The sequence below is a fragment of the Stegodyphus dumicola genome, chromosome 8 (genome assembly GCF_044657685.1).
Source record: "Stegodyphus dumicola isolate Sdum_Otavi_A_Nest chromosome 8, ASM4465768v1".
NCBI lineage: Eukaryota > Metazoa > Arthropoda > Arachnida > Araneae > Eresidae > Stegodyphus > Stegodyphus dumicola.
In genome coordinates, this window is record NC_140775.1 from 15,141,209 (window position 1) to 15,167,619 (window position 26,411).

Consider the following 26,411-nt stretch of genomic DNA (forward strand, 5'->3'; position numbering starts at 1 on the left):
CTTGAATAGATGAATTTTGTAACTGAACAAGAAATTATGTTTGTTTATAGAATTACAGAGAAAGTATTAGCACAAAAAAAGAAGCAATTTAAACAACTTACATTGAAAGAAATGTTAAATAAAGTAAACAAATAAATATTAAGTTTTTTTTTTGTAAATTTTGATACCTTTTAGATCATAATTGCTCTTTATTTCATAAATTACGGTTTCATATTTTTAATTGTATAATTTCTGCATGTCATATTACCAGATTTAAATTGATGATCTATAATCCAGAAAACCCCCTAATCCGGAATCGCCGAAGAGAGTCTGGATTACGGACTTTGTACTGTATTTTTTAATTTTATTTAGTAGTTGTTCTTGTAAGTATAGTTGTTAAAAATTAATAATAATAATTTTGCCATCAAAATGTTTATCAGTTAAGAAACTTTCTCACTCTGTGTACTTATTATTGAAAATTTGTCGAATGAGTTTTTAAGATTGCAAGATCTTTTACGTCACCTAATAGAAGCAAAATAAAAATTCTCGTTAACTGATAAGTGTGAAAATGCATTTAAAACTAAACAATACCTTCGTCCCCATTTTTTATTCAACAGTTTATCCACAGGTTGAATATGACTTCATTTTAAGTGCAGATGCTAGCAATAAAAAGATTGGATAAGTTTTTTTTTTTTTTTTTTTTTTTTGAAGAACACTGTCATCATTGTCTCTGGTTGCAAATTCGTGCTGCATATTAACCATGCCTCATCAAATTAGCTACAAAATTTCAAAAACCCAGACAGTCAAATAGCCAGATTGACACATTTTATATGGAAATTCTTACACACTTAAAAAAGGCGTGTGAGGAAAAGTGCACTAAAGAAAAATATGGCTTTAAAATATCTGAAAAAAGCTCAAGTGGGAGATACTGAATTGAAGTGATTACTAGAATTCTTTGAAACAGTGAGCTGAAAACCCAATTTGCAGGAAATGGAAATATGTCAATGAAAATTTTTGGGTTGTGTGGTGTTACTTCACGTGTGAAATAGTGTTTTGGATGACAGCTCATTTTAACAAGATCTCAAATACCTAATAGTCTATTGGAGCTTCATAGTAACTCTACTGGAAGTCAATTTGATATTGCAAAGACTCTCCATAACTTATAGGAATGTTCCTTCTGGTTTAAGACCAAAGCAGATGTGGAAAAATTGTGTAAATCTGTGATGCATGTACATTGCATGATGTTTAATTATATTTATATCAAATATGCTTTTCAAAATGACTATCAGTAGTAATTACTTACCCATAATTTAGTTTAGCTTCAGGTATTTCATCTTTTTTAAACAGTTCTTTCTGCCAAATGTTCTGGAAACAAAAACTTTTTTCTGCTTGAAATTTCCTTAACACTCATCTGACAGCCTTTTGCTGCCTTGTTTCATCTTTCTCAAGGCTCACTCATGTATTTTCTCAAAGATTCTGGAAACAAAAGTCATGCTTTTTTGCTCCATAATGCCTTTTGACATCCATCTCACTACATGTTTCTCGTATCATCCTTTTACTTCCTTGTTTTTTGTTCTACTCAAAGAATCAATTATCTCCTCAAAGGCTGCACAAATTAAATTGTACTTTTCCACTCCACAATGCCTTCTGGACTCTTTAGCACAAAGGGTCATTAGACCGTAAGGGCACAGTCTAAAAATGGCATTTGTCATCGTTTCACCGGCATAAGCTGGCCATATGACTAAAAGGAGGACCGGCCCAACCAAAAACAAGGGAGCCAGCAGCACGGCTGTGACCTCCCCCCCCCCAAAAAAATGGCCATATCAATAAAATTAAACTAGCCCCAGAAAAACCAGGTTAGGGCCTTGCATAACAGGAAAGGAAATAAAGAAGTTACACACACAAAAAAAAGGGGGGAAGAGACGGAACAAACTCCAAATTACTGTTAGCAAAACATTACAAAGCCAATCAATTAAAGCAACATTCAAGCAAAAGGAGCCTAAAAATTTAAAATGTAAAAGAGTTGTTAAAATTGCATAAAACTCGTCACAGACCACACATACAGCCCACTCCAAATAAAAGATCTAGTTCTCAATTCTAGTAATCTTCTTATTCATATTAATAATGTTCATTATTTCCCTAGCATATCTTCTTGCCTTTCCATTTTTCTTATGCAAATCTTGCATATTTAATAATCCATATTTTGCCCTCACACTCCTTCTTAATACACAGTCCTCGATGCAGTGAGCTGCATCTCCATAAGAATTACATATTTTGTATAAGCAGTTCTCCTGGAGGTGGGAAACCTACCATGATTGATTTGGTTAAGGCCATATCATTCATAATAGTAATTTTTTTCTTGATACAGATGTCTTAAATAACTAATATTTTTCTCGGATGTCTCCCACCAATCCTTCTATTATTTCAACAAATGATCTTTCATAATGGTAATAACGGTCGTTTTCCTTGATTCTTGAATATCATGACAAATGACTCCATACCCCAGGACAGCCTCCTTGGCCAGTGTATCGGGCCTCTCATTACCACACACTCCACAGTGTGCCTTTAACCCAACCCAGTGTAGGCATAATCTATGTTTTCTTCTAAGTTTTCTATATAAACATTTGATTTCATTCTTAAGCTCATTGTTATCAGTCCGGGAGAGCGTTAGCAGGGCAAACAAAGTGTCTGAATTATTAATGATGAGCTAGCTAAATGACTGATCGTCCATTCCTGACCAATGCTTAATAAACAAGCCTAGGCTTTAGCACCTATTTAGTATTGAATAATGCATCTTCACTCTGTTCTATCTTCTTGCACTAACGCCTCATTTTAAGTTCTGCAACCTTGTTTGAATAATGAAAAACAATGATGCTGCTTACAATTTTTGGTTTAGCAGTAAATATTTTAAAACTATTTCTTTAATAATATTTTCAAAGGTATATCGTATGTTAAAGTGAAATACAGAATAATTAAAAGCTTTAATTTTTTTTACTGATTTTAAAATTATCTGCTCTTATTACAGATGTTGTTAAACGATTACATAACACCAAGCGGGTAGACTTTGGTCCAATTTATTGTAATAGTTCATTGATGACTGAATGCAATAGTAAAATCAACAGTAGTTAAGTACAAATATTTCTTAATATGTTTATATATGGCAAATATGTACAAGGCAATTTGTTATGAACATTATATACAGATTATTCACAGTCAAGTCTGTGATATAAATTAAAACAATTCGGCATTGCAGTTCGACGGAAATTTTCTTACTCGTAGATTTTCATTACGTAATGAAAACGTGTTTCCATATACAGTTCGAGTAAGTTTCAAGCGACCTATAACGGCCACAAAACACACATTGAGACAATACAATATATATAAGAAATTGAAATATGTAAGTGTCCAGCACTGCTGCTTATTGTACCATTCTATAATATTTTGATTGTCCATAGTTCTTTTACAGTGATACATAGCACATACACATTCAGAATACAAAAATTGTTAATTTAACATAAAAAGCACCTTCATGTTGCTGTGAAAATGTCACTATGGCAAAGATAACCAAACAATAATACAAACTCAACAGCAACAAAATTAAACTGTGCTTACATATTATTCTGCCATTTCAAACATTAGTTTGGAGCCAAGCATGAATGATCTTGGTGAAAAGATGTGAATCTGCAGCAATTCAATGGACTTAGTTGTGTTAGCAAAATGAAAATATGTATATAATTACAGTGATCAAATTATATATAATTTTTCACTCTGAATACTTTGTATTTATATACTGTTTTATTTTTAGGAGTAGAACCTAATATATTATAAATAAAATTTAGCCATTATTAAATAATTAGTAATTTATAAATTTCTGGCAGATACATCACCAAATTTGATCTCCAAGTTCCATGGCAGCACTCTGACTGAGAGAATAATATGCAAGTACCATTAAATCATATTTATACAAATGAAACAAACAAGCAGTTTTATCACTTTACAATAATTATACAGATACATATAGGAAAAGTATAGTATATTTAAAAGAAGACTTTTAGAGAAAATTAATAAATTATTCTTAGTATTAATAACAGAATTCATACTCTTAATTTTAATAGTGTCTTACATAATAGTAACTTCTTAATTTCAGTAGCTTGATAATAATTAATATCTTGCTTTAAATTATATGCATACATAAGTATCAGTTTTTAAAAGAAAATGCATGAAAAATGTGGCATTAAATAATAAAATCAATGAAAATATTTGAATTAATACACAGAAATATGGCACCAAGATCTGTAACTTTTTCAGACCTCTCATCTTAGAAGTCTGAAAACCTTAATACATTTTTAACATATTAATACTTTTTTCCCTTAAACACTACCTAGGTTATAATTAATTATTATAGTAAGGATAAAAAAAATTCTGTAATGAATCAAGATATAATTTTGTTTTTCAAGTGCATAAAATTTACATTGAGCTTGAGAAATATAACACTGTTCATATTAATACCTGGCATACTTTATAATTAGTTCAAAATAAAAAATTTTAAATATTTATCACACATTTCAAATACTAACAAAATATGCTAATTAGAAAGTATTATATTTACTTTGACATACAAGGCTTGACATTTCTGTAAAATACAAATTAGTCTTAATACGTAACTTTAAATTTCTTCTAATTTCATGTACCATAACATGCAAAAGATTTAGGAACTCTCTGCAATCTAAACAAATGTACTTTTAAACGTTGAAAAAATTTCTTATTATTCTCTCATTCCCCAAATCCTCTTACAAAGGTTATTTTCACATCTTTTCAAATTATTATAATTTTATAAAATTCAGACTTTTGTAATTTGTGAGACTATAAATTTCAAGTATTTCCATTTTAAGCTGAGAATTTTTAGCAAATTTTTTATTACTGAAGTTTGGTGGATGGCTCAAAATGATTTACAAATAATTCAATCACAAAGATGATGTTATAGATTGAACATAATTTAAATATTAAAAAATATTTAATATTATTTTATTCAATCCTCCTAATACATATTAACTAAATTTCTTAATGTCAATATTTCATTTAAAATGTTCTAGCAATTCTGCAAAATCTTTGCCTAAAGTAAATTCAAATAAATATCATCATCTTCCATTTCGCCATGAAACATCATTATAATTCACTTCCTAGATAATATTTTCAACTTCAATAGTATTCCTTTAAAAGAATATATAGATAGATTATTGTGAAGCACTACATTTTACTCATACAAGCAAGCGCATAAAGGATAATTCACGAAGAGAAAAATCTTGTGATTGTTTGAGAAACGCTAACACAACTAAGAAATAAAGTAAAATTCACCACACTACTGACAAATTCTCAAAAGATGCACATGCCCATAATTTGAGAAATGTATCAGCATCAGAAGTGCCTTTTCTTTCCTGTATTTTTCTTCTCTACCCTTATTTTCCGAATGAAATCTGACTTGGCACTTCAGTTTGTCTTTAGTTAGATTAGCATTTATTTGTAATTTGAACGATATGTACAGCTGTATTTATATGGCAAAATTGTAAATTCTGTTTACATACATTTTCATTTGGGGTCAAAAATTTCAGCAAAATCTTACTTCTTAGCTTATATGAAGATCGCTGATATTGGGAAATATATGGTAAATAACTTCACAAATATGAACTTTAACTGCTTACATTTAAAGATATTTCAAATGTGCAATTATCAAAAGGGGGTGGGCAAGGGAGAACTTTTTAATTAAGGTGCAAGTTTTGAAGGACAAACTTTAAATTGAATAAAGCATTTTTATAAATAACATCCTAATAATGATTACTTCAGCTTAATAATAGTAGCCAAAGCAGCACCAATGTTAGTATTTATAAAAAAGTTTTAGTAACTTTACAAATTATAATACCATGATGTATATTACAGTATTGTACTGTTTATCATTAAGTCACAGATCACTTTAGGCAGACTATGCTTTGCATCCCTTAAATATATTAACTGCCAGTATGAGGAAGTAGAGATACAAACTGAAATTTTCAAATGAAATTAATCTCCTTTTTTTATTTGAAGGGGGAACATTTTGCATTTTAAAACAAAATATCAATCATTTTAATTTACATGATAGATTGCAAATTATTATTGTAGGCACAATACAGCACTATTCAAAATAATTCTCAAAGTCACTGTTTACAAAATTTCCTAAAAATTATTTTATAAATACATACTTTAGACAGAATGTTTATATCATACTGCAAATAATATTTAATTGATGAGACATGTAATGCCCATCATGCTAAAATATCACCCATTTTCAGAGTATTTGTGTTTATCTTAAAATCACTATCAATTTAGTTTTGTGAATCAAATGCGACATGTATTCATAAATAATACGTAGGCATCCTCAGGTCTTAAAATCTGTCAGCATAACTTTTATATTAACAATCTCATATAAATGTTAAAACTTGTTCTTATGGTTGATAGATTGATACACACATCACTTTAAAAATCCCATCATACCACTTAAATAGTGACACACTGCATGAAGAAATAAATTGTGATGTTTATAATAAACCTTCAAAAGGTTTCAGAACTAGGGCTGTATATAATCAATATGAAAATGTTTTAAACACAATTATATGTTCAAATTACTTTCCTTAACAGTTGCAAAAATGAAGTAAGAAAAACTTTCCTCACAGCATTGTTTAAAACAAAAAGGACAAGGATATCTAGCAAATTGGAAGACATGTGGAAGCACCATTTCTCTCAATTTTAGCTAAAACCAAACAGTCAGTATATCTAGAGAAGGCTGCTTGTCAAAGGGCAGGGTTTAATCTTCAGCAGCTATGAATATTTGTGATCACATAGCTATGCACAGTGAGCAGCCCTAAAATTCATTGGTCTAAAAATCCTCTCAAGAAGCTGGTAAAAAGTGGAATGAGATTCTGTGCTTTCATTACCTAAGGTGCTCTTTATTTAAACTGGGATGGAGTCCAAAACTCATTATGTCACCACAAGGTGCTCTAGGTCTATGACATGTCAAAAATCAAAATATCACTAATGGTAGGACATGTATCGTACACATACACTTTGTCTGATCAGAGTTTCATCCCACTTTAAGATGAAAACTTCTATATAGGTGATATATGGTATGAAGTAATGACTTTATGTTAGAAACATTTTTGGCAATTACATCAATGATGTCATTACAGATACTTACTCACAATGGAGGTAGGCAGTTTAAGGAGGAAAGTTTTAATTGAAACGAAGATAAAAATTTCAGTAGAAGGCATTAAATACAGAAGACACATGGGATGCAAATTAAGAATGCCTGCCTTCATAGATGGAAGGTTGGTAGTGGAGGTCAGATACCTTTAGTATCAACATATACCATATATATACATAGAACCAAGGAAGAGGCCAATAAGTAGACCAAAACTAGCTTTGCAAAGGATGGTTAAAAAGTTGAGAGACAAAGCTAGATGTTATACTGAAGAAAATGGAAGGCAAAACTTTAGGTTGCATATGCCAGCTTAGTACATGGTTTCTTAAACATTTCCCGGTCATGACCCCCTTTTATCACTGCGATTTTTTCACAACTTTGTGAAACCTCATAAGTATTGCGCAAATCTGACACACGCATGAGTGAAACTGTCAATTTTTCACTTGCACTGTAATATACAACAGTCAAAAGTCTTTAATCCGGACTTCAAAGCTACAAACTTTCTGCGCATGTGCGTTTAATGTATAACGAACGGTATAAGCTAAGATAAAATTATCTAATTATTTATTTCATTTAATGTTGCAAATTGTGTTGTTCCTTAATCTTCTAATTGGATCCGGCTTATTATTTTTTGCAGACTTTTAGAGGAATTTTATAAAAGTAAGCTTGAACTTTCGATTATGTCAAAAAGAATTTTCGATTCTGGAGCTGCCAAAGCAGCTACAAAGCGAAAGCATGTTTCGATGTCTATCAAACAAAAAGTGGAATTTCTGCAAAAAAATGGATAAAGGTATATCCTTTGTTTCTCTAACCATTCCGAAATCTGTTTATCAATTTCACGCTGCTCTGTGGGGGGGGGGGGACATCGCGGCGCGCAATGAACTGGAAGTTAATCTGTCAGCACTATCCTTATCTTCAAGGCAGATGTTTTTACTTTATTTGGCTTATAATTCCTTACTAAATGTAGTATTTCATCTCGATGTACTCAGTCTTTGATATGATTTAAATCAAATTCCTCGTCATTATAAATATCACAAATACACATCAAATCGTTTTCTGGTTGCAATTTTCTAATTTCGACTATGCGTAATGTATGCTTTAAGCATGCACGCGTTGAAAGAAATGTTTAATAAAGTAAACAAATAAATATTAAGCTTTTTTTTTGTAAATTTGATACCCTTTAGATCATAATTTCTCTTTATTTCATAAATTATGGTTTCATATTTTTAATTTTATAACTGATGATCTATAATCTGGAATCGCCGAAACCCTGACGAATCCGGATTAAAGACTTGACTGTATTGCAGTTTTAGGTCATTAATTTCTAATTTTTAAGACATAGAAAAATGTGAAAATTTTAAATAAGTAACAAACGAAATGACAGCGTCACGTGCAAAGCAAGGAAAATTTTTGTTTTTTTTCTTTGTCTGTATTGTCTTTATCTATTTTTAGATACATTGTGTAAAAGTATTTGGTAATTGTATGAGGGCTGGGCTAAAAGTCATGGCAACTATTTTTTTCTTGTAGATATGTGAACAGATCACAAAACATATATGTGTTGTGTGGAAGTTCTGCAGGCATAGTGTGTATGCAGAACAACAGATGGCTCTGTGGTCACGAGGGCTCTGAAATCAGTAGTGGTGAGTGTAGTGCGAGATGGAAGTAACCCATGTTGAGCAGCGCGCTTACATCAAAATAGCCGTTCTCCAACGGAGAAATGCGAATTAGTAGAAATTAGTAGTAAATTATTAGAAACCCTTGGCAATAATGCCCTAATATATCGTACAGTAGCATGGTGGGTGGGAAAGTTCCAGCAAGGACGTGTGTCAACCAGTGATGAGCAATGTTTGGGACGACCGGTGAGTGTGTGGACCGACTTGGCACGTGCCGTCATCGAGCACCTCATGGATGAAGACAGACGATGGATATTACTGGAGTTAGAGAGGGCAAGTGAGCTACAGCTACATAAAATCGCTTCGTGGTGGGTACCGCATGCACTGATGGAAGTTCAAAGGTGGGTGCGCTATGCAATATGCTCCAACCACTTTGTACGCTGGCAACAGGACGGCGATCAATTCTTGTCACAAATAATCACCATTGATGAATTTTGGGGCAGAGCATACGAACCAGAACAGAAACGTCAGTCCGCGACATTTTGGATCACCAAGGCAGCAGAAGGTCCGTCAGAATCCTTCCCCAGTCAAATTGATGGTGATCGTCATTATGACATCAAAGGTGTCATTGTTTGCCACTTTGTTCCTCATGGCAGAACAGTGACTGCACAGTACTACAGGTACTTCCTTGTGCAACAATTCTGCACGACAATGTGAGACCACATAAAGCAGAGTAAGAGAAGATAAGAGACCACATAAAGCAGAGGACTATGTATCATACTCCGATACCGCGGCAGCTACTCTGACGTTGGGGACGGGAAGAATTGGAGCACCCACTGTACTCTCCTGACCTTTCACCCTGTGACTTTGATCTCATTCCCAAGATTCAGGAACCAATACGTGGTAGGCGGTTTGCAACACGAGAGGGCATTGTCAATGCTGTGCGTCAACAGATGACCCGATTCACCATTGTGCAGCAAATGCTGAGGCTGATGGTATTCAGCATCTCCCACATCATTGGCAGAGTGTGGTGACAGTAGCAAGGGACTACATTGAGGGTCTTTAGGCTCAGGTTTGTCATATCAATATTACGTATGTGTATTGTGTTATCATTCTTTTGCACAGTGAAGGCCATATTGCCCTGTATATTACCGTAATAAATTCATGTGCTACGATATTTCAGTGCTATTCATTGTCCACACATGAAGTTAAGACCTTGTCCTTTCGTCTGTATATGTCACATTTTCCAACCGGACTGGTATCTTCAAGGGAAAAAAATAGTTGCCATGACTTTTGCCCCAACCTACGTAAAATTATTATAATAAGTTAAAGAATTTTATCAAAACTGCTAAAATTTTTGGCTACCCCCTGCTGCAGGACCCCGTGACCCACAGTTTAAGAAACCCTGGCTTAGTATTAAAAGAATAAATACTGAAGTTTTCTGTAAGATGATGTCATGAAAATCATCTTACAGAAAGCTTCAGTATTTATTCTAGTATGTCATGAAAATCATCTTACAAAGCATGCTTATGAAAGAGAAAACTACAAGAATTTGTAGTGTAGCAAAATGTGGATTAGTACTGCCTCCTTCAAAAATATATATATATATATATATATATATATATACCTTACTCGGAGAATTAATTTTATAAAAAACAATTTACGCTTTTGGATACCCAAATATTATTAAATGACTACTCCTTATACAAAAATAAAACATATGCATTCTATATAAAATTAATTTTGTAATGCATTTTTGTTAAATTTATACAAATTTTGTGAAATTTTATTTGGCAAAACTTTTTAATTCAAATTTGATTTTATAATGCAATGACTGTATGTACGTCTTTTTAGAATTTGTCACACATTTCAAACTTACATATTACTGTTACAATAAAAATGCCTGAATTATGTATAAGCTGCACATGAAAAGCAAAATCCATATGTAAAGTTTAATACAATTATTCTTTCAGAAAGGCATTTAACACTTCTAAATGATAGTCAAGGACTATGCTGTACAAATTTCTGTAATATATTCAAAATAAACATTTTCTGGCAAAAATTTGCTGCTCTTAATAATTACATCATTTTATATTCAATTTTGATTTTCGATCACTATAATTAGTGAATTTTTTTGATAAATACCCTGCTTTAATATAGTTAGTTACATTAACGAATATTTAAAGGCAAATACACATACCTTATATATAAGCACATATTTGTATATAAGGTAAAGTTTCAAAAATTAACTGAGACAAACAGTAAAATTGGACATTTTGGAGAAAGCACACAAATTCCATCTTTTCTTTTTTAAATATCCTTGTTTAATGACATGATTTCATGATTCATATGCCAGAGTATTTTACCAATTCAGTAAGATAAATATTGCACACATTGGATGATGAAATCATGCCAAATTGTGAGAAACAATTACACACAAAAAAGATAATTTTAGTATCAGGGATTGCTGCTTTTGCCTGAAAAACAGAAAAAAAATAAATTACTTCAATGATATACCATCATTTCAGATACATTAAAAAAAATAATCCAGTTTATAACTAATCTGAAATTTAAACAAAATAGAATCTCAATTTCACTTCTGGATGGCCAAAATTTAACAGCAATTCTTGTGAACCCCAGAAAATTCTCTTACATATTATGAAATCAAGATAGATTCTACAGATATAATAAATTTGTAAAAGAGACATCATTAGCTATAAAAATACTGATACATTAACTTTTAGTTTATTATTATTGCTCTCTTTCAGTCTTTTTTTAGTAATTACTAACAAAACATCACTTTTATTTTTGTAAAATTATTTATATAGTCATTCAAAATAAGTGTAACTGTTGCAGTTACAACTGATTTTCTAATAAAATATAGCCTAATGCTGCAGATAATCTTCTTGTATCAGCTATTAAGTCCCTTGACCCGTAACTAGTAACTAACAGTATTGTTGCTTCAAGAAAATTTTTAAAAAGCACATCCGGCAATAAAAAAAATAATAATAATAATTAAAATAAACCCACAATTAGCCCCCCCCCCCAAAAAAAACAATCAAAAGATTTAAACTTTATCAACTTTCCTTTAAAATTTAAATGTTTAAAAACTATTTCTTATTATTACAGATTAAAGCATTGTTTATAATCAGTTATGTATTATTTTTTTATTTTCATTTTTGTTTAATTTTTATGGCTATATTTTGTTTAAATATGTAAAGAATTAAATAACAGTATTCAAAAAAGGAAGAAAGATATGTGGTATAAATCACAGCATAAAATACAACAATGCAGATTAAAGCAATGAGATACATTCCGCAAGAGAAGAAGAAAAATGTGGTCACGTGTCTATTTTGAAACTCATTTTTATTTTTATTATTATTAAGAACAATATTGGCATGTGCTATGTTTATGGAGTCGATAGCAGATATTCCGCTGAAATTAATTGATTTTTCGAATTTAGAAATTTATGGCTATTGCGAGAAATGATTTCTCTTTTCGTGATGTCAAAAAGTAGGGTCTTTTGTTATTCAATGGAAAACATCTGAACAATATTTGTTTCAAAGTAATGCCGGATATCACGGTACTTATAACAAGCCGTGTTAAGGTCAAAATGAAGAAATCAATTAATTATGAAACATCTGTGCAAATTTCTGCAAAAAACGAGGTAAGATTTATAAGCATTTTTTATGCACGATGCTTACCAGTCTTAATAATGTTTCTATTAAGAATATTAAGTGTATATCAGTTAATTGAAAACTATTCCCAAGACCTTGAAAAACGTTTTCCAAACTTTTAAATGAAAGTGTAATAATGGTATATTCATAGTTCATGAATAGTTGTTCTAACTTACTGAAATAGCCGAATTCGGGAAAGATCTGTTTAACTGCAAGAACATAAATACAAAGCCAGTTTTCTCTCATTAATATTAAATAGTGTCATAGAACATTTTATGCTGCTAAAATTTTATATAATTACATAAGGCTATGTTTTAATATTTTAGCTGTTGTAATCGATTTTTAATGAATACACTTAAATATCGGAATGTTAATTTTTTTAATACCTTCCATTGTAGATATTAAGGATACTGTAATATCTTGTTATTTAACAAATAACTGTATCAATTATTGAAGTGGCAACGCCATATTTGTACGCCATGATGCAACTGCTGATCAGCAATAGAGAAAATTGTTTAAAATTTAGAATTCTGAAGTTTGACCAGCTAGTAGATGTATGAAAATTTTGCCACTTAAGATTTGTATACAAATTATCTATCTCCGTAAACTAAAAATAAAATTTATGTTTTACTAAGAAGATTATCTGTTTTGTCAATTACTGCAAAATACATTACATTACCAACAGTTGTAATATTAGAAACATCAGTAATACTAAAACATTTTAATATAAAAGGATGCTTTTATAAGAATTTATACTTAATTCTAAATTTTCATGAAAGATTGCTGAGTTTTTTAGTTTAAATCTTAAATTAGCATGTATATTTAGTCCTTGAAAATCAGTGGTATAGTTTGAGATAACATGCATTAGAATTACACTAGTCTATTTCCTATGGTAGATCTTTTCAATAAATACACTTAAAAGTATTTTTGAGTTACATGATTTTAAAATAAAAAATTCTGCAGATAAATTATGTAACTTACAAGATTAAAAAAAACTTCAAATTTATTTTTTGAATATTTAAAATGTATACAGATAGTACTTTTTTATTATTTATTATTATAAAATGAAGAAAAATATATTATGAAAAATTATTAGTTTCACAGCTAGTACTGCAGTGAACTCAGTTGCACAAATCTCTATATTTTTCTTTGTGACATATATATTATAGTATACAAAATGTGTTAATTTGCAGTTTATACTATCAATAGGATAATAGTCAGTGGCTGAAAATTAAATTTTAAGTTGTATAAAATTATATATTAATTTTGAACTGCGCAGAACATTGGCATTGTTATTCTTACATGGTTTAAAGGCCAACTGCATTTACAGTGCTCCGGAATGTATCTCATTAAATGGGTACGTTTTATTTATTTTAATTTGAACCTTCAAATGCTTTTCTATTCACTTTATCATAACGGGTTCAATGATCACTGGCCAATGACTTCTCTTAAACAATATTTAGAGTCTCTTGTGATATGCACTTGCTTTATTTTGCATTTTGTCGTAACATGCATTTTATCAAAATACATATAATTTTTAAAAATACCAAAAAATAGCATAAAGAAATAATGGAGAAGCAGAAACTTAGCAAAATCATAAATTTTAGTATCAAAGACTTCAAAAATAATAAGATTTTTACTAGAAATCACGATATGGCAATCGCGCAGAGTCCAGTAAATTTTTGCAAGAAATGACGCACAGTTCAATCAATAAATTGTATTTTTGCTATAGAACATGCAACTTATGCCTAGCATTATCACACGTATGAAAAATGCAGAACCAAAAATCTCAGTTCATCATATCAACAACAATGAACATAATGACATTAATTTTTTTTTAAATGAATATAGTTACACTTGCATAAGAAAGCAGTAAGGGTTGTCACAAGAGGCAGTTTTTAAAATCATTATTATCGAATTGCATAATTTCCTTCAAAAGAAAATAAATTCCTAAAACCAACTGTTAAAATATCTGTTCTTTCTTACAACAATAGTAAACAGTTATGTTGTGAATTAATATATTTTTTAATTCACTCCTCTGTATGTTTAATGAAAACACAGTAGCTAAATCTGTAATATGTAGCAAGCCATGTAAATACATGTGCTGCTATTGTTTTTTAATTTATTCTCGCTATAGTAGAAATGTAAAATTTTGTTACATTTTTTAAAAGCTGATGTTGATTGTGTTATAAAACTGAATTATCAGAAATTGTTGATATTGCCTCAGTTTTTCTTAAAAACTACAACCAAAGAATGTCTGTATAATTTTTTTAATTGATATGAATCTATTTAATTACTGAATGGGAACTGTATTTTGAATTTAACATCTTAACTTCCTCAAACTGGTACAACTGTTGTACCAGAAAAATTGCTGTATCCTTTAAACCTGGTTGTGGTACAACTGTCATACTTGCACACTGCTTTCTCTCATAAGAGAAATATCCTATCTTTAATTGCTTCAACTGACAAGGACATCTGTGCGTGGTCTGTGATAGTTATTTACAATAGCTGCTGGCTACTATTTGTCCCCATTTTTAACAGATTGGCTACATTTTGGGAAAGACCAAATATTTTGCAGGAAATCAAATACACATTGTTTCATACATTTCTTATGGCAATTTGTTTCTGAAGTCTCAGTCAGAATATGCACTTGCGTTACAAACAATACAGAGAATATAAAGATAATACTAATGAGATACATTCCGATGACCTCATTGATCATGTGACTGATGTATACCTTTTATAAACAATGCAGATGACCTCAGAGATCATGTGACTTATGTACAACTAATGCAAACAAGGAAGGTCATTCTTCCTTTTCTTGTGGAATGTATATCATTAAAAAATCTTTCATCATACTTTGAAAAATCCTAAATCAAATTGCTTAATTTAAAATTAAATCATGCTCTAAATATCAAATTACAAAATTTCATAATTTGCTAATTAAAAATTGAGACAGGTTATCTTGAACAGCTGGTTTCATTTGCACTACAGATGTACAAATGGATTGGATCAGATATTTTTGAAATTTTCTTCTTTGCAAAATGTATGTTTACATCAAATTTTTACAGCATTTTCCATAAAGGTATATCTCCTTTGGCCAACAATAAATATACACAGCCTTACATACTTTGTTAAAGTTAAATAACCAAATATAAGCAATTCTGATTTTTCTAATACAATATAAAGAACAAAATTAAGTTCAAATCAGCAACCATTATTACATCTTTATTACTGTTATTAATATTTTAATTTGTAATAATTAAATTACTGATGAAAAATAATTATTGTGAACCATATTTGAACATGCAGACCTACAAACTACACCCATATCCATTACATTTTGTAAAGCATTGCTCTCATACTTTCATAGTAGATTTTATCAGTGTTACTTTGTAAATTTTGCTTCTATGTTTTCAGGTAGTCTGTATACTTTTTAAACGGATTTAATATGAATTTTTCCAGAACTGTCACTTTTCACTTTATCTTGTACTCTGACTGAATTTCTACTAACTGACACCTCTGACCCTTTCCTCCAATTCAATCTTGTCAGCTCAAAGTGAACAGTTTACTTTTTATTGGTTCCTCAGGATCCTTACTTTACAATTTTCTGATGACTATTTTCTATGCTCACTGGTAGATAACAGGGCTTAGTTATCAAAATAAAAATAAGATAGAATTTATTCGAGAGCCAATTATACTTTTTTTCCCACTAAAAGTCTTAGCTATTATACCCATGGGTCAGAAAAATCTATAAAGAATAATTTATATGAATTACAATGCTTATAAATAGAGTAATTTACTTACCTTTGCAAGTTGAAAATTCAATATGGAAATAGCTTGTTTGTGTTCAGTATTAAACACAAATTATACTTGTAGTAAGGCAGAGTCAATATTCATCTGTTTAATAGCTTTAATCCCTGTATTTGAAATTTTATACATAGATCACAGATAAATTTGGATGAGGAAAATGTTCCAGTTTCTGTACAAATGAAAAGAAAATAAATTTCATGAATTATATTATCATTATAAATAATCCAGTAATGCAGAAATGAACTATAGACATTGTAGATAAATTTGAAAGCAAAAATAAATTATATTCATACATCTTATTAATATTATGCTCTGATTTGGCAAATTTCTTCCATAGTAGAAAAAATAGTTGGAAGAAATATTCTCTCACTGAAGTAGAGGAAATGAAAGAAACTAATTTTTGAAATTATTTTATATTTATATTATAGTTACGAGAGCAATTCGGAAACCAACCTCCATTGTGGTGTGACGCTAGCAGTAGTGGGCAACCATTATTACATCAAGCAATCCATGATCCAATAAGCTTTCTGTGATCTAGTAAGTGTCCTTCTGTTGTACATGTGCTGGTTATAATGTCCAGGCTTCACATAATTTCATATCACACATTAGTATTGAACTCTTTCTCAAGAATAGTCTTTATATTCTTTCATTTGCTGCAATGATGCCATGGAAAAGCTCAAATTTTTCAAATTTAAGTCTATAAGGTAGTGAATGTTATTGATGAAGCGTTTTGAGGCCAATAAACCTATTGTCAATAAACCAATCATCAGAATTTGCTTCAGCAGAAAATATTGCCTCATCTACAGCTAGGAGTATCATATTTATAACATTATTCTTACCTCCCTTGTTTTGACCTGTATGTAGACTTGGTTTTGCATACATTGCAGAAAAAGATATTACTATTTTTAGAATAGAAAGGGGAAAGAGCAAAATTAAAATTAAGCATTAAGGTGCTATTGCTAATTTAAATTAAAATTTATAGTTATATTTTTTCCTTAGACATCTATATTTATATGTTCATATATATATATTTTTTTTAAACACTTGCTATGAGATTTGTTTTTACATATATGGATTTTGAAATGGAATTTCAGTTCACAACAATCATAAAAATAGAAAATTAATGCATTTATTCAGAAAGAACAGAAAACAAAATTGAATTAATTATTTTGGAGGAAAATTGTATGCATTTTCACATACAACTGCTAATGCATTTTTATTTTTGAATAAGTTAAGTTGTTGCTACTAAATTTATCTCCTTTTGCAGTCCCATGGTGCATCATTATCCCATTTAGTAGTCTCAAAGGGTGCAGCTTTAATTTCAAACTGAATTAAGTATTTTAGAAGAAAATTAGGTATTTTTTTGCTGAAATACTAAAACGTTTTTATTTTCTAATAAATTAAATTACTGTTTGTAGATTTACTTCCTTTACCAATTCTAAGGAATGCATTTGCTAATATCTTCCCCAAAATGATGTAAATAATACACTACATTTTTATAAACATCTGTTTTTATTTAAATTTGTTTTTTTATGCATGCTTAATTTCTTGCATATTTGCTTTTCATGTTTTTATTTACTTACTTTGTGCATATTGTATAGTAATTTTATTGTGGATGCTATTTAAGTTTGAATTTATAGCCACTTAATTTGTTTGTATATGTTTATGTCATGTAGTGTTTTCGAAGATCTTTTGATTTTGAATCAACTAAAAGCTTGAGTTGAGATATTGAGAGAAAACTCTGCTTGGCCTTAATGATAGTCTGTGACATTCTGGTCGTTTCTAGAAAATGCATTCTTGAGGTTCTAGTAGCAATTTTCTATGAGAATTCTAGAAGCACTTCCCTTTCCCTTTGTAAAAAGCTATAAATTTTAGGCTGCATTGCAACCTGAAATCATTTAATCAGTTCAGAGTCATATTTTGCTATTGAGTTTCTTTATAATTACTGTTGCAGACATTTCTTTGGGAGGAGTTTGGTATCTGTGACATACCCTTCCAGATTTGCTAGCAGTGTTTGCGACTTTCATTTGTAGATGTTTATTTTATTGGTAGCAAAGATTATTTTATTGTTCAGTGCCAGATGCATTTGCCAGATGTTTTCCTACTCGAGAGTTTAATTTGAGACCAACTCAAGTAGGAGTTTGTTAATCCATTGCAAGGGAGTTCTAACATTTATAAACAATAGTTTGTAGACTTTAGTTTGTTAATAGTCTGTAGACTTTTGTAAGGGGCATGTCTTTAAAAAAAGGCTTGAAAGGGTTAAGGAGAATTGCAATTTATTTTTGTTATCTATTTGCACTATACGCAGCTGCTTATCTTACTTGTAAAAACTGTTATTTTGTCAATAAAAATTCAAATTTTTCTGTTCAGTTAGCTCAGTTGCTTTAAAAGATCTTTAGAAACCATTTTGCCACAGTTATATAATGGAACTTAAAAATAAGATTTACAAAAATGTTAAAACAAGAATGAATACTCAGCAGAACTGAACCTTTTTCAAAAATATATTTTAAGATTTAATTTATTTGTTTTAAGATTTTTACTGTTTACTTTAAGCTTTTGAAACTCCCTTAACATTTAAAAACACTTAGATATTTTTAAAATACAAATAAAATTTTAATTCTTATGTTCATTAGAAGGTAAATAACTGAATTTCATCCTAATTCAATGTTAGATTTTACATGTTAAATCTTAAAAAAAAAATTGGAATAATTACTTACATTTCCGGAACACAATATTTGTGGGATCGTCAGCCAGCTGAGGAAATTTATCAACATCATGAATGTCCGTGCCATAATAATCTGACACTACTCCTTTAGTGAGCAAATCTTCTTTCTCTGCCTCTGTCCATTCCCTGCTACTTTTCAGTCCTTTTTGCACTAATTTGATTTCTCTCTGCCATGCATCTTTAATTGCTTTTCTTCTTGCATGGCTCAACAGTCGTTTTCTTTCTTCCTCTAGACTGCCTCCATATCGAATATTGAGCAATATTGCTGGACTCCGAAGCCTGAGATCCACATGGCCTTCCCCGGCATGCATGGTTACGTTAAACATTGTACCTAGTCTCTGAAGCTGATCCCAATCCTGTTGCACCCTGCGCTGATCGGGTTGTACTAAAAAGAAAGAGTCTTGTCCATGCAGAGAGAAATGCAAATTCACGTATCCTGTGTCGTTAAGCACAGTAGTCACCACATCCTTCAGTATGGGGCTTGCATCACTAAGGACGTGAACAATAGCATGATCCTTACTTTTAGACAAAAGCAGACCATCACCAAGAACAGAAGGTAGATTGGCAAGCTGGGGACGCAACTCGCATCCTGAAATCAGCCCCCGAATTTCAGTACGTGCAACAGTAGTCAGGCGAAAAAATTCACGTGTCACTATATCAGCAGCACAGCTCAAACCAGATATTACCTGCAGACTTGGTTTCACAGGGAAGGAAATTTCTGGTTTTGCATTAAATGTTTGTGAGAGTGGAAGGTTGAACTTCCCAAGGCCAAATGCTGATATCCACTTGCCCAAATCTAAAAAAAAAGGAATAAAATGAATTCTTAGAATTTCACTCTGTTTGTTTAAAAAAAAGATTAGGTTCTCTTTATTGCAGATCAGTGGAAAAATTATTATCACAAACTGTCTGCATAAAATAAAAATGTCTACAGAAAATACAAAAGGGGAAAAAACATGTATAAATAAACCCAGCAGATAATGCGATAGTATTTGAGAGTTGTAACCAAAAGAACTTAATAGCGAAGAAAACAATTTGGCAGCATGAATTAAAAATAACTTCTTGTTATGAATTTTGTAGTTAGTTAGATATTTTTAGTAGAATTATAATCAAAATTATTTTATTTCCTCGTGCAATGCAGCGCGTGATAAATTTTAAGAGAAAGCTGCGCCGAAAGTAAAAATATAAGAGCATGTGCATTTAACATTGAATAAATAAATATCTCTTTTATTTGTATTGAAACTGAATAAATGACTACTGTATTAGCTGTAACTATAATTCCATCCTCTTGTTGGTTTCCAGAAATCTTGAGAAGCAAAGAAATTACTAGAACTCTCTCTTGACCGATTGAAAACTTTAAAAAACTGGAGAGAGACATCTCAGTTCAGTTGTTTAGTTAGCTGCTGTTGTTATTGCTGATTGGATTAGCTTTCTCTGTGTTGTGCTTTGTGTTCTATATAATGTTTGTAGTAGTTTAAAGTATAAATACTGATTATTACTGCATGAAATTGTAAACACTTGTACAAATATTTCTGAGAAAAATTCCAGCATTCTGTCTTTTGATAAGAATAAATTATATTTTAATCTCTTTTTGTAATTTAAAACATTCATTTTGGTTTTCTCCTTAGTTTACTAAATAAAGCATTTCTGAAACGAATAGTAAAGCTTTTTATTTCATAGAAGATTTACATAGTTTAAAAATCTGAATTTAATTTAGTATTTGCTAACATATCTAAGCAATCATTCCTGGTTATAACTTAGCTTTGTTAAATATGTTATATATTCTTTCAAAGCTGTTCATTATCATTGTGAAATTATTCAAAACATTTCTTTAACTACAAAAATTGTTTTACTGCTTTTAAGATGATATAAATATCAATTGTGGCTCTTGGTAAATTTACAAAGATTACAATTTTTTAATTTAAAATTTTCGAATTCTGCAATATTTGTTAAAAAGAAACTGGAAAAAAAAAATCTCTCAATACCAAATTTTAAAATTTAAAACTTTTATATTATTAATCAAATTTAATTAATAGCATGTACCCAATTTTTATGCAACATTTATTACATATTATAATCTTACGGATAATTTACATTTAAATACATTTATAAAATAAGAAAGAATGTTCAAGGGTGTAAAAACTAAATAGAGATTTAAATTTACAACTTTTCGCTTTTACTTTTCAATGACTTGACTACTGTATAAAAACATTTGGATGTGTACTCTAAATTCAAATTAACTAAGCACAAGGTCAGATCAGTAACCAATTAGATAATGAAACAATGTCATATTTTTGTCTGCAGAGCAACAAAAAAATTAACAATTCAAAATTTTCTTTAATAGAAAATAAAATATTCTAGATAACAGCAAAATGCTCCAAATGGTTGAAACAATATATGATATTTAGTTGCTAAAACAATCTATTACAATACTGTGTAATTAAAATTATATAACTATCCAAGATGAAGTATCCGAGTACGTGACATGACATTGACAGTATGTATTCAAATAAATTAATGGGGTTTTAAAAGTACAGTGAGAGCAAAATTTCATTATGAGTATGACTTTTTAAAACTTACCATCTAAATGATAACTGTCTTCATCTTCATTCAAAGGATTATTATTTCGAAACCTATAGAGATGAATCATGTACGGCTTTGAAATATACTTTGGAACATCTTCCCAATTTGGAGTTAGCCACTGGGCACTTGTAGGATTGTAGGCGCGACTTCTGAAGAACAGCAACCCAGTGTATGGATCTCTAAGTCCTTTGGCAAAATCTACAAATATCATGAACGAGGGGTTGGAGTCAAATATAAGTTTTCCAAAAGGTGTCCTCTTTATTTCTTTAACAATCTTTCCATCTGATGTAAAAACTATTAAAGGAGAACCTAGGTGATCAGTTGCAACAAAATACTTATTCGAAGCTGTGTCTTCTATGTACATTAGATGATCGCTGGTATCATATATCAGAGACAGGGTCAGTTTATCTTGTGCAGAGTGTATGTGAGTAACCTGATGTATGTTTTGGGGATTGGTGTAAAAAAACTGTGTAATGTTACCTTTATGATCTCGCCATGCAGCAGGTCTATCAAGAGCATCATAATAATAATAAACTTCATACAACCCTGGTTGTACAGCATGAATTAGCTGAGATTTTGCATTAAAAGTAAACTTTTCTTGTCCTTTTCGGACAAGAAATCCCCTTCCATCAACTTCGTATAAATCCATATCATTATAGCCAACTAGCCGATCACCATCATCATATTTCAGAGTTACTTGGTGATCATCTTCCCAGAAAGTTTTCATGTTTCCATTCACATCATAAAGGAACCTGTAATTCCGATGCCCTAATACTTCACTTAAATAACCATCTGGTGTGTAAGTGCAGTTGGTTGTTTCAACTGAAACATCATGCCCTATTTTAGAACCCATCTGTCTAACACGTCCTCTGTTATCATAGCGAATATTGAGAGAAAATACTTCTCGGTTCCACAAACTTATAGCCAAAAGTGAAATTTTACCATACGAATCATGGGCGATGGTTTTCGAAAAATGTCGCTGGTCATCTTGAATGAAAACATTATTTATTTTTGGCCGATGCACTAAGAACTGTTGTACTTGTTCAAGCATACCAGACTGCACGCCATACCGATATCGAACTTCTCCAACCACTTTAGATCCAATCTCTACTTCAATAATATTAATATGGCCTTCATACTGATAACGGAATTTCGCATTGCTGAGTGCACTACGACTGCTAACCCTAAAGCGTTCTTCTTGCACCAGAACTCCGTGATAGCGGAAATCTGTTCGCAGTTCTAGTTCAGGAACTGTTTTTGTCCATGAGCGGACTAAAATCTTTTGATCCATATATGCAAAATCTGTTCTTTCTGGTCCACAAATCACAGTCTGTATATTTTCATTTTCATCATAAATGTATACTACTCTTCCATTATTCTCAGGATACAATTTTGCAAGAAGTTGACCATTGTCACCAAAATGTAATACGAATGGATAACGTACTCCTGGACTCAGATATAATAATTTATAGAAACCTAAAGATGTCTGAAATGCCAATTCATGCTTGTGGCCATTTGGTGTCACAATAGCTTGAAGCCCCTCAGATGAATCATACTGAAGAAGGTATCGGCTTCCACTGGGTACAATAACTTCACTGGGCTGCAAGGGGGAAAAAAATTGTTAATTTACTTAATATATAATTTCCTAGCTTAATCCTTTGCAGATTGGATAGAAATTTCACCACAATAACTCAGGAAAAAGAGACAAATGTCTTCTTTTTTTTTGGGGGGGGGGAGCATAATAATCTTATGCCATTTATATCTACCACTTATACCAGAGAGTCATCCGCAAAAGGTTAAATATTGTAATTTTGTTCAAAAAGAAATGACTTACTGATGAGTCTCACAAATTATATTTTAAACATAAACAATGTCCATCACTGAATGTTCTCAATTAACACAACAAAATGCACTACAGTCAAAAGTCGTTAATCTGGACTCGTTGGGACTTCAGCGATTCCGGATTATCGATTTTCCGGATTATAGATCATCAGTTTAAATCTCGTAAGATGGCATGCAGAAATTCTAAAATTAAAAATATGAAACCGTAATTTATGAAATAAAGAACAATTATGATCTAAAGGGTATCAAAATTTACAAAAAAAAAAAAAAAAAAAAAAAAAAAAAAAGCTTAATATTTATTTGCTTACTTTATTAAACATTTCTTTCAATGTAAGTTGTTTAAGTTGCTTCATTTTATGTGCTAATACTTTCTCTTTAATTCTATAAACAGACATAATTTCTTGTTCAGTTACAAAGTTCCGCTGTTCAAGTCCCGTTAATTGCTGTGCCGAGAATACCAACTAACTTGTCAATCGAAATTTTTTCGTTTTCACTAACCTCTCTGTCACATTCTTCATGTCTTTATCCATTTTTTGCAGCAATTCCACTTTTTGTTTGTTGGACATCGAAACATACTTTCATTTTGTAGATCCTTTGGAAGTTCCAGCATCGGAAATTCTATTTGACATAATCGAAATTTCAAGTTTACTTTTATAAAATTGCTCTTACAGTCTGCAAAAAATAATAAGCGGGATCCAATTCGAAGATTAAGGAACAACGCTACCTATGAGGTCCGGATTATAGATCATTCCGGATTATGGGTGTCTGAATTAACGACTTTTGACTGTATATCCTTAAATAAGTAACTTGCATTGTGTGACTTACTAAATCCTAGTAAGTCACACAATGCAAGTTACTTATTATAAGCACAATGCTTAGAAATTGCATGAAGCCAGAGACTAGGACAGTAATATATTACTTAGACAAATAGAACAACCGAAAAAATAGAATGTTTACATGCTTGCAAAACACAATCATAAGCTACAATACTCCCCTTCCCCATTTTAATACATCATTTCTAGAATTCCAAAATTTGTTTTGTTAGCAATAAGCTCCAATGTTATATCATAATAGCTCATATAAGAATTCTAGCTACTTAAAACCATTTTAATTATTTTAGTAGTAATTTACTATTTAAACAGTTAAAACAACAAATAAATTGTGAATTACGAATTAAATTACTGCCAAACTTAAATTTTTTAAATTACTGTAGTTCTAATTTACTTTGCAGACAATTAGCAAATTTGTATTTCAAGAAATAATTTGTGAATTTCTAAAACTTTATTTTGAGAACTACATATACTTACCATACTAATGGCACCTTCATCATACTTGTACATAATTCCTGTGTTATCTGCATGCCTGATTTCTGCAAGACGTCCTTGCATGTCAAAAGTGTATCTTTCAAACAAATAGCCTCTTTCCCAATGTGACAAACGACCATACCGATCATAATCTAACCGTACTTCTGTGAAATTATGTGCTGGTTTCCACTGTAGTGGTTGCCCCAATATATCATAATGTGCAGTCAGCAAAGGCACTTGATTTTTGTCATAAACTGTTTCACTGAGTTCAACTCGGTCAAATTCAACTGAAAATAGCACATCTCCATTGACCTGAAACAGGAAATAATAAATTCGATTTCATCAAACAATAAAACTATGTAACTATGAAGTATCCATTTTAAGTAAACAGAAATAAATATTTTGTTGAAGCAGCTTTATATTGTATGAGTTTATTAAAAGTAATCCACTGTTCTTCAATAATCCATATGCATTTGCCAATACTTATGATAGTTATTATGTTTATTAATCAATAGAACTAACTGGCAACTAAATAAAAAAAATAAGTACACAGATTTCCTCTGCTTTTTGAAAGTTCTTTGATGTTTCTATGAAGTCTTTCACCAAAATGGTACAAAACGAAGAAGCAATTACCATTAATTTATGTGGAAAGGGTTTTATAGAGTGTTTCCAGATCATTTTTTTTAATTATCAAATCACAAAACCTTTCTTAATGCTTAAAATAACATTAAGGAGTAATGATGTGACAAATCCATAAGCCATATAAATAGAAAGAACATATTCTGATGTAGTTCTATCTTTCACAAACTTAAGGGAAAAAAAAAAAAAAAAAAAAAAAGCACAGAAAATGTAAAGGTGGTGCCCTGCATAATGGTTAGCAGAAAAACATTTATGTATGACATATATTTCACAGTATTAAACAATGCCATAATAATAACAATAGGATTTTTTTATAAGAACGTATTAATTATTTTCCATTTATTTCTTATTGGTTATTAATTGTTTCATGTACATCCAAGCAGATACAACCATATAAAAAGAGGGAGAAAGAAAGAGAAGCAACATATTAACATATGTGAAGGATTGTCTGACATGATTGCAATGTTTGTATAATCAAGAATTTTTTTTTTTCCAAAAATTTTTTCACAGATGAAAGATATTCATTTTCAGTTTGCAAAAATATCCATTTATGTTAGATGTAATTTTATTCAAATTGAAAACAGAAAAATATTTGGAAAGCAATTATAAACATAAATATCTAGAACAGCAAGGATAGGGGGAAATAGCAATTATAAACATACCTTTAATATCTTTCCTACATGCCTAATTACTCGCTCAGGGCCTTTGCCTGATTTTTTGACAGCATATTTCCATTCTAAATCCAGAACATTGTCTTCACTCAAAGTAGCCTTCAGTTTTGTTGGTGCAGGATAAATCTCAGCAACAAGGGGATTAACATCACTTAAAACAGGACTTATAACTGTATCTACTTCAATGGTGCTTGAATTTGCAGATGTCACTATAAGGCTACCATCTGGAAACTGTGTCACTCTTTTTTCTGCTGCACCTATAATTATATAAAAAAGTGTAATAAATAAAAATAATTATCTTAACAAACTTTATACAAAAATAATAAAAGAGCTTTTTCAC

General features: G+C 30.7%; 1 protein-coding gene and 1 long non-coding RNA gene across 4 annotated transcripts in view; one reads left to right on the forward strand and one right to left on the reverse strand.

The window, feature by feature from the left end:
* Positions 1 to 3,037: 3,037 nt before the first annotated feature.
* The window catches only part of LOC118182352 (teneurin-m-like), an 828,075-nt gene continuing 804,701 nt past the window's right edge, over positions 3,038 to 26,411 (reverse strand). For all 3 annotated transcript variants that reach the window (XM_085821598.1, XM_085821597.1, XM_085821599.1), the window contains 6 exons: positions 26,063 to 26,328; positions 24,765 to 25,073; positions 21,613 to 23,215; positions 19,028 to 19,831; positions 16,305 to 16,479; positions 3,038 to 11,297 (listed from right to left, as the gene is read on the reverse strand). In XM_085821598.1, the coding sequence (XP_085677724.1) occupies positions 16,478 to 16,479; positions 19,028 to 19,831; positions 21,613 to 23,215; positions 24,765 to 25,073; positions 26,063 to 26,328 (2,984 nt within the window). In that variant the 3' untranslated portion in view covers positions 3,038 to 11,297; positions 16,305 to 16,477. The remainder of the gene's footprint in view (positions 11,298 to 16,304; positions 16,480 to 19,027; positions 19,832 to 21,612; positions 23,216 to 24,764; positions 25,074 to 26,062; positions 26,329 to 26,411) is intronic.
* LOC146995676 (uncharacterized) lies at positions 12,329 to 20,685 on the forward strand. The gene is made up of 3 exons (XR_015042486.1): positions 12,329 to 12,487; positions 16,739 to 16,847; positions 20,335 to 20,685. It is a non-coding gene; the product is annotated as an uncharacterized LOC146995676 (long non-coding RNA).